The following is a 10,055-nucleotide window of genomic DNA, read 5'->3' as shown; positions in this document are numbered from 1 at the left end:
GTTAAGACATACTGTGGGTGAATGTGGATATGTTTCTTTGATTTTAAACTACCAGTGTGTGTGAGGACTATGTGGAGGGAATTTTGAGCCTTTTGCAGTCCATTTACATGACGTATATAAGCTACTGACCCTTACACTAAAAGTGAATTGTTTTGACAGCAGCTTCGACTTTTATTCATAATTCTAAAATGTGTATTCCCGGCACAGATGGTTCTCTTCTCTGCTGCTTCCATCCTGCTGGTTTTGGCGATGAGTTCAATCGTTGAAGCAAATAAATGTCCGAAAGACTGCAGCTGTGACGGCAGAAAGCTCACGGTCACCTGCGTCGGCAAGAACCTGACGGAGGTTCCCCAGACTATAGATGAGGTAAGGGAGTCCTTCCTTTCATCTCCAGCAAAGTGTTTGAGGAACGAACAATGAGTGGCAGCTGTGGACTGTTTCAGGATTTGTCTTTAATTTATATTTATGCATCCAAAATGATTTGGGTTAATGTACTCTTGCTTTTTCAAGACCTCTTGTATTCATACAGCTATGACAGCATGATCAGGGGTGTCCAAACTACGGCCCACGGGCCATTTTGAATCGGCCCTCAGCAAATTCAAAAAGTATAATGGAATATGGCCCACAAATGAAATGTGTGCTTGTCTTATATTGTACTTCTTAAATATAAATGTAAAGATATATTACACAGTAGAATTCATGTGTTAATAAATAAGACCACTTTTCAGTCAAATAAATGCAGTCAATTAGAGTTGGAAACACTTTCTAACATATCTTAGTTGATAAGAAAAAAGCCCAATGACTTATTTATTGATTAATTGATACATTTTATTTCGAACAAGTAAAATAAATAATTACAAAACAAAACAAATGTTGCAGTGCATTGTCATGTAAGAGAAATCAAAACAAAAAATGACATTTACAACAACAACAGCAACAACAACATAAACAGTCCCACATCTAGTGTTCAAAAAGGAGTGAGAAGAAGTATAATTTATTTAATCTCACCCCCTTGTCCCTAAATGATTTATCTATAATCTATAATCTGCAATTATTATTATTATTATTATTATTATTATTAATCTGCTTTACCTGTTGATTGACATATGTACATACACACATACATACACACACATTCACATATATGCACATATACATATACACACCTACATACTCACACATATACACTAACACATAGTCAAACACCTTCCCTATCCCTGTACCTCGAGAAAATAATGTCTCTGTATTTCCTCTTGAACTGGTTAATGTCTGGACATGGCTTTAGCTCCACGTTCACACTGTTCCATAGTCTCACTCCACGTTCACACCGTTCCATAGTCTCACTCCACGTTCACACCGTTCCATAGTCTCACTCCACGTTCACACTGTTCCATAGTCTCACTCCACGTTCACACCGTTCCATAGTCTCACTCCACGTTCACACCGTTCCATAGTCTCACTCCACGTTCACACTGTTCCATAATCTCACTCCACGTTCACACCGTTCCATAGTCTCACTCCACGTTCACACCGTTCCATAGTCTCACTCCACGTTCACACTGTTCCATAGTCTCACTCCACGTTCACACTGTTCCATAGTCTCACTCCACGTTCACACTGTTCCATAATCTCACTCCACGTTCACACTGTTCCATAGTCTCACTCCACGTTCACACTGTTCCATAGTCTCACTCCACGTTCACACTGTTCCATAGTCTCACTCCACGCTCACACTGTTCCATAGTCTCACTCCACGTTCACACTGTTCCATAATCTCACTCCACGTTCACACTGTTCCATAGTCTCACTCCACGTTCACACTGTTCCATAATCTCACTCCACGTTCACACTGTTCCATAGTCTCACTCCACGTTCACACTGTTCCATAATCTCACTCCACGTTCACACTGTTCCATAGTCTCAGTCTCACTCCACGTTCACACTGTTCCATAGTCTCACTCCACGTTCACACTGTTCCATAGTCTCACTCCACGTTCACACTGTTCCATAGTCTCACTCCACGTTCACACTGTTCCATAGTCACACTCCACGTTCACACTGTTCCATAGTCTCACTCCACGTTCACACTGTTCCATAGTCTCAGTCTCACTCCACGTTCACACTGTTCCATAGTCTCACTCCACGTTTACACTGTTCCATAGTCTCACTCCACGTTCACACTGTTCCATAGTCTCACTCCACGTTCACACTGTTCCATAGTCTCACTCCACGTTCACACTGTTCCATAGTCTCACTCCACGTTCACACTGTTCCATAGTCTCACTCCACGTTCACACTGTTCCATAGTCTCACTCCACAGGCTGAGATACAAACCGTTTGGACACCCCTGTCTGTTTTATCGCCCTCACAGATTACACTGAAACTGGACCTGAGGAACAACAACCTGCAGGAGCTGCCCAAGGGGGCGTTCAGCCTCACCCCTTACCTCACCCACCTCACCCTGCAGCGCTGCAACATCTTGAGGGTGAAGGAGGGCGCCTTCAGGTCCCTGGGCCGCCTGGTGTCTCTGAACCTGGCCTACAACAAGATAGACGTCCTTTATCAGGTGAGAAACAGGGCAGAACTCTACGGAGGATTATTACAGCCATGTATAATGGGACAAACAGGTTTTCGTTTTACATTAAGTTATTAAACAAAGTAAAACAATTATTTGTTTTGCATTTTGAGAATTAAGTAAAAAAATTACGATTTTAAAGTAAAAATAAAATCAAGTGTCAGTATTTGTGCCACACGTACAAAGTATCATAGAATTAAAAAATATATATCAGAGAAAGAGTTTTTGTTTTGCATTTTCAAAATAAAGTCCACAAAAACATCTCAGATAAAAAAAGTGAAAATGATGAAAATAAAGTGAACATTTCAAGAAAAAGTGAAAATGTTAAATACATTTTCAAAATAAAAGAGAATAAACTTGAGATTTCAAAATAAAAGTGGACCAATTGAGTATTAATCAAACCTTTCAATATCAATTCTACCTTAATTTCCCTCCTTATTTTGGGCCGAGTAGATGATTTCCGTTGCTCAAAAAACAACAAAATGTATTTGTGGGTGATTTGAGTGTAGCCCTTTTCCCCTTCCCCTCATTTCTCCCCCTCCTTCCTCCGATCTCATCCCCCTCCTGTTGCAGGAGTCCTTCGACGGCCTCTCGGCTCTGAAGGAGCTGCAGCTGGACCATAACCGCGTGGAAGAGATCCGGCCCGGAGCCTTCACTCAGCTCGGCTTCCTCAACATGCTCGCACTCACTCACAACCAGCTGGTCTACATCCCCAACATGGCCTTCCAGGTACTCAGACCTATGGGATTATAGACCTGCTGCACACACACTGTTAGAACCAGTTTATGCAACCTCTGTAGTCCATGGAAGATAAAAGACTCCAATTACCACAGCGCCGGCCTATTACCTGACCCAAATATGGGCAACATGTTTGTGAAGAGACAGTTCTTAAATGTATCATAGATAGATAGATAGATAGATAGATAGATAGATAGATAGATAGATAGATAGAGAGGTAGGTAGTGATAGATAGATAGATAGATAGATAGATAGATAGATAGATAGATAGATAGATAGGTAGATAGATAGGTAGATAGATAGGTAGAGAGGTACTTTATTGATAAAAAAACAAGGCAATGTACATAAGAGAAATTAAGACACGTGGATTAAGACACATGTGGATGTGGAAAATATACATGTGGAAATACAAATTTCCAGTAACAAATATTACATAATTACAGGAGGACAGATCATCTAAGTTTCCTTATCATCTGACTAGAGTTTTGCCTCTTGTTTGGATTTGTGTTGCCTCTTGTAAATGCCTATTTTATTTTTGAATGGTTGTGGAAACTATTTTATTTTAATTAACCACACGAGCCACATAACATCAAGTCATCCCAAATAAACCTATAACTTGAAAGACAACACGTAGTAACTTGTCAGTTTGAAAGCCATCGGGAAGGAAGCTGCGACACACACTTTGTACACACTCCACAGGTTATAAGTGTGTCTGGCTGTACGATCACACGACACTCTGACCGCTCTTCCAGGGCCTGCAGAACATAAAGTGGCTTCGTCTCAGCCGTAACTCCCTGAACAACTTGGCCCCCGAGGCGTTCACCGGCCTGTTCACGCTCAGCCGCCTCAGCCTGGACCACAACGAGCTGCAGTTCTTCCCCACGCAGACCATGAGCAGGTGGGACCGTCTGCAGGACTATTATGGCCATTATACGAGAAGTATTTTAATATTATAACGGGACACTTGGCTAATGGCTTCTCAGCAGTGGCACTTAAGCTACAAATGCCACAGCTTCTTGCTATTATCCACAAATAGAGCATAGCTATTGGCAAAGTATTATTGGCAAAAACCAAGCTTAAAATACTTTTAAAGAATTAGGGACATTCACGGTCCCCAGAGGATGAGCCCTACTGATTCCAGTGCCAGCATTACGTTGGCATTTTTCATTTTTAGGGACATGCCTAAATGTATTATACTGTACGGTCTTTCATTTCACATTCTGCTTTATCTTATCTAATGGTAATCATTGTTCTTATTCCTGCAACCTACTAGCCTCATGTCTACGGCTGTTTCTTCCTTTACATGTTAAGTATATCTCATGTTGCAGTGTTGGAGTAGCCACTGTAGCTATTGTGCACAGGGCAAATAAAGCCTCCGAATGAAAATCTGGTTCATTAATAACGTGATTGCGGCCTGCACACAGAACTCATTAACTTACCCCTAACTGACTGAGACAGTTCAGCAGAGCTCATCCAGCCTGAAAGGAGTTACACATAATCCAAGAGTTTCTTTTATTTAACCTAGAATGACAGTAACAAAGTCAAAGTCAACTTTATTGTCAATCCTACAGTTTGTGTGTACAGACAGAGAGATTGAAATACCGTTTCCAACAATCCCGAATACAAAAATACAAATATACCTATATATACACAATCAAAAGACACATGTATACATATGAACACATTAAGACCTACATAAAAGCACAACAATCAATATATACAAAATAACAGTCACTTCAATATCTTCGAGAAATGTACATCAGTGCAAGACTGTGTGTGTGTGTGTGTGTGTGTGTGTGTGTGTGTGTGTGTGTGTGTGTGTGTGTGTGTGTGTGTGTGTGTGTGTGTGTGTGTGTGTGTGTGTGTGTGTGTGTGTGTGTGTGTGTGTGTGTGTGTGTGTGTGTGTGTGTGTGTGTGTGTGTGTGTGTGTGTGTGTGTGTGTGTGTGTGTGTGTGTGTGTGTGTGTGTGTGTGTGTGTGTAATGAAACTAACGAAACTAACAGCAGTAAATCCTCCTCCCCGTGCAGACTCCCTGAGGTCACGCGTCTGGACATGAGCCATAACCCCATGACCTACCTGGGTGAAGAGTCCGTCTCCATGGTGAAGCTCACTCACCTGTACCTGGACCACATGTCCCTGCAGGACCTTTCTGATCAGGCTCTGTCCCGGGCCCCCCTCCTCTCTCACCTGGACCTCAGCCACAACCAGCTGCGGTACCTGGAGCCCCTGAAGGGTCCTTATGAGCTGAAAAGCCTCAACCTGACGGGTACAAATCTGATCCCACTGTTTGAATCCACACAGATAAGGACGAGGAATACAGATGTTTATTTTCACATTAAAAGAGACACAAAAATAGTAATGATAACATAACAGTATAAGTAATAGTATAATAATAATAATAATAATAATAATAATAATAATAATAATAATAATACAAAAAAAACGAAATAAAATATTAAATCTTTTTTTAGTATTGTTACATTCGATGATTTGGCAACCCAGGGTTCTGTATCTTCTAGAACACATGTGTCAAACTCAAGGCCCGGGGGCCAAATCAGGCCCTTGGTGGATTTAACTTCGGCCCGCAGGATAATTTCTAATTCCTATTAGATCTGTCCCGCCGGTATATTGCACGCACACCTTCACTCCATCCTGAGGGTCTCCTCCGCTCAGAGCCTGAGCCCAAACATTGATGACCTTGCTCCCAAGATGAGATGCCAAGTGTCTGAGCGAGCATCCCAGAGCAGCACACTGACTTCAATGGATGCTTCCTTCTGCACTTTCTCTCTCACGGCAACAGGGCATGTTTGTTTCTCTTTGAGGGGAATAGTTTTGTTGAAGCTGTTGTTGGCCTGTGGAGAAATGTGATCATAAGAAATGACTCTGGAAAAGCTGCAGATAGAGCCATGAGAAATGAATGCAACTGATTATTTAATGTTTAATGTTGTTTTTATAGGCAATCATTTAAGCTTTGTTAGTTCCAGGTTTAATATGTGCAACAAGTTCATTTCAATAAGTTCTTCAATAAACATTGAACCAGTCCGGCCTGTATTTGAGTTTGACCCCCCCTGCTCTAGATGCATCTTTATTCATATAAACCACGACAATATAAAAACAACATTGCTAAAATAAATAAATAAAAATACAAAAGACATCAACAGAAATGAAATCACTTAAATTAAAGTAAGTAATAAGTAAAGAATAATAAAAGTTAGAGTCATCTTTAGTTGTTCCTGTCCTCGCACTTCCAAATTGACATTTTTTAAAATATTATTAACAATAAATATCTATAATTCAATGTATACTTTTATGTACTTTTTTTATTTGCTGTTATTATTATTATCCTTGTTCAACCTCTCACCTTTACATCCTGTATTTCACTCTTATCTCTGTCGCTGCTATGACGTTTCAATTTTCCAAACACTGATTAATTACGTTTTTTTTTATCTTATACTAATTCTTCTCAAAGGCAACCCCTTGTACTGTAACTGCTTCATGCGGCCCCTGAGGGAGTGGGCGAGGGTCCGTAATGTGAAGCTGCTGGGGGCCTGCGTGGGGCCCCCCCACCTCTCACAGGAGCCCCTGCAGAGCGTGGCTCCTCTGGATCTGCGCTGCCGCAGCCGGGGGGAAGTGCTGAAGGAGGAGTTTGAGTTGGAGCCCACAGAGAGCGCCCCCCCCACAGCGAAGCCCAAACCGAGAGGGAAGTGTCCGGAGAACTGCGACTGCGATGTGAGTGACTTCCTGTCTGATACAAGAATTGTGGAATTTTTCCAGAAATAACAACGTTTTGTGGTTTTAATGTGATGAAGGTGGGCTGAATGCAAATTAAGGTGTTTTTAGAAATGACACCGGACGACTATCGACAAGCTTTGCAGTTCTATCAGACCTTTTAGGCGTCTTTTAGCTCGTTGTTTTGGTTTTCCAGCCCACGGATAATTATCACCAAGCTCTGCAGTTACTTTAGACCTTTTATTGTCTTTTAGCTTGTGTTTTGGTTTCCCAGCCCCCAGCATACTCCCACGTCATAACATCATTACCTGCTCGTAAAATTAGGTTAACACTTATTGCCTGAGCACCAATTTACACACAGACAAATGTAGCGACTAGATATTGAAAATATTTGTGTATGTATGTTAAGTGCCCAGATAAACATTCCTGTTGTCATCTTGCAATTTACTAATTTATATAAATAGTTATCATCGCAATAAACCGTATTTCATATTCTGTTCTTGTACATATCCCATATTCTATAGACTTTTTGCACTACTTTTTATTTTGCATTGTTGGATAAGCTCGGGTCGTCTTTGAATCTGAATCTTGAATCTGTTTAGAAATAAAGTAAAATATCTGAAGACTTCACCCACTACTGTTACAGAACCCACTACGATGTATTGTTGATAATACTCTGATTTCTCCCCAGGTTGAAGCGCAGCACGCCACCTGTGAGGATCGGGGTCACACCAAAGTCCCGCGAGGTTTCCCCGCCAAGACGCAGATGCTCGACCTCCGCAGTAACCACTTCCACCACCTCCCTGCCAACAGCTTCCCCGGCACCAGCCAGGTGGTCTCTCTTCATCTGGAGTTCTGTAAAATCCACGAAATCGAGGGCGGGGCCTTTCGGGGAATGAAGAGCCTGTTTTATTTGTATCTTTCGGAAAACGACATCACGTCTTTGGACCCTGGAACGTTTTCCGGAGCCCCAAAGCTCAACTACCTTCACCTGGAAGGGAACCGACTGCTACAATTTCCAGGATCAGGTGAGTGGTTGGATAGATTAAATATAAGAAGCACAGGAAAGTAAAAAAAACATGATATTTGATGTCTCTTTGTGTCCCTCCTGTAGCTCTGGCTCTCTTACCAAGTCTGTTCGTGTTGCACCTGGAGAGAAATGCCATCTCCAAACTAGAACCCGCTGGTTTGCTGTCCTCGAAAACCCCTAAACTCAGAGAACTTTACTTGACCAACAACACCATCACTTCAGTTGCAAAGGGTTCTCTGGACTCTGCTTTCCTCGGTACACTTCACCTGGATTCAAACCAGCTGAAGGAGATTCCTACCCACGCTCTGTCCCGGGCTGCGAACCTAGAGGAGCTCAACCTGTCGCAGAATTCAATCCGCTACGTGGGACCAAACGCTTTCCAGCCCATATCTCAAAGTCTGAAGAGGCTCTACATGGATCAGATGGGCGTGGAGAAGGTAGGAGAGACCTTTGAAAAGTAAATATATGTTGAATTGTGCAGGAGAGCTAGTTAGCTGTAAGGAGCCGAGGTTACATTATGATGCGTTCAAGATCCATTCAATACAAATTAGTATTGAGATGTATCATGCTAGCAGCACAATAAAAGCACAGGTTCAGTTCACAATGCATATACAAGACATTGTTAAGATTCTGGACATTTATTACAATGCCATTTTCCCCAATCATTCATCCATTCTTCTTCAGGAGTCTGAGAGTAAAAGTTATTGTCTCCATTGAGAAGAGTTTATATTGTTAAAAGGAAGAGCAATGGGGGGTGAGTTCCTCTGGAGTCAGCATTTGTACTAGATGGAGTTAAGAGATCTAACAAAAGAAAAAACATCTGCCTCCTCATCAGGTTTGTAAGCATAAATATGACCGTGAAATAAAATGTTGGATTAACACGATGAATTACACTGAGGCCTGATCCATGCTAACAGCTTGGCAAGGACTTATTGTTAATCAACTGTTTATATTGTATCTGTGCAGATGTCCCTGGACGCTCTGAGAGGGCTCGGTCCGGGGCTGAAGGCTCTGACTGTGAGAGGGAACCAGCTGACGGAGCTTCCTGACCTGAGCCCCCTCACCGGCCTGGAGGTGGTCGACCTAAAGGAAAACCCCCTGCTGTGCGACTGTGCTCTGCTGCCACTACGAAGGTCAGTTTACCTAGGTCCTGGAATAAGAGAAGGAAGTTTACCAGATATCACTCTTTTTGGGAATCTTGTGTCGCAGGAATGTGTCCTAAAACCTGGAAATGAATTAGCATTTTCTGGATAATTAATGACAACTATTTTCTGTCTGTTTCTCTCTCCCAGGTGGATGGAAAAGCTTAAGTTTGAGGTGATCGCGACCTGTGGGCAGCCTTTTGAGATAAGAGGTCAGAAGGTCAGGGACGTCCCTGTGTTCAAGTCCTGCACAGAAAGCGTATCTCCTCCAGATGAGAAGGTTGTCACGGCCCCCAGACCTCCAAAAGTCAAGAAACCCAAAGCCAGTGTCTCAAAGGTCTCTGGAGTCAAAGCTAGACCTGCAAAACCAAAAGCTAAACCACCAAAACCAACCAAGAAAAAACCTCAAAGGAAACCTGTGGCACCAAAAGTGACAAAGAACCAGAAGACACTGTAATAAGTTAAATAAAACAAATTGAAAGTCTGAACAGCCTCTTTTTGTTAAAGACTTTACATACACAAAACAGAATAGCAAAAAGTGAAAAATGAAGAGAGTACACTACAATGAATAATAAATAGTCTATAAATGACTATCTGCTTGGCCAGTTTAGGGTTATCTGGTCATTTTGAGTTGTATGTTAAACTGAGAGGTGAATAAGATAATACTCTTCCAGCCAGAATGATCTGATATTGGTATTTGAAACATGCATTAGATGATTGTAGGTTGGATGTTGAAATGCTGATGTTACACTTATATTATGCATCGAGTGTGAATTGTGGAGATGGGAGTGGCTCCGGTTCAGTTTAGCAATGTAATGTCACTCACTCACTCAAAGAAGGT

The 10,055-nt window shown here is 41.9% G+C and overlaps 1 protein-coding gene across 1 annotated transcript; it reads left to right on the top strand.

The window, feature by feature from the left end:
- Positions 1-207: 207 nt before the first annotated feature.
- On the top strand, positions 208-9,698 carry chadla (chondroadherin-like a). Its single transcript, XM_034089852.1, has 10 exons — positions 208-366; positions 2,372-2,566; positions 3,149-3,304; positions 4,066-4,211; positions 5,341-5,579; positions 6,783-7,042; positions 7,734-8,070; positions 8,157-8,509; positions 9,039-9,205; positions 9,365-9,698. Exons 1-10 carry the CDS (start codon positions 208-210, stop codon positions 9,669-9,671), a joined length of 2,319 nt encoding a protein of 772 aa, XP_033945743.1. The 3' UTR covers positions 9,672-9,698.
- The last annotated feature ends 357 nt before the right edge of the window (positions 9,699-10,055 follow it).

This window comes from Pseudochaenichthys georgianus, chromosome 8, assembly GCF_902827115.2.
Source record: "Pseudochaenichthys georgianus chromosome 8, fPseGeo1.2, whole genome shotgun sequence".
Taxonomy (NCBI): domain Eukaryota; kingdom Metazoa; phylum Chordata; class Actinopteri; order Perciformes; family Channichthyidae; genus Pseudochaenichthys; species Pseudochaenichthys georgianus.
This window is presented reverse-complemented; position numbering and strand designations above follow the sequence as displayed.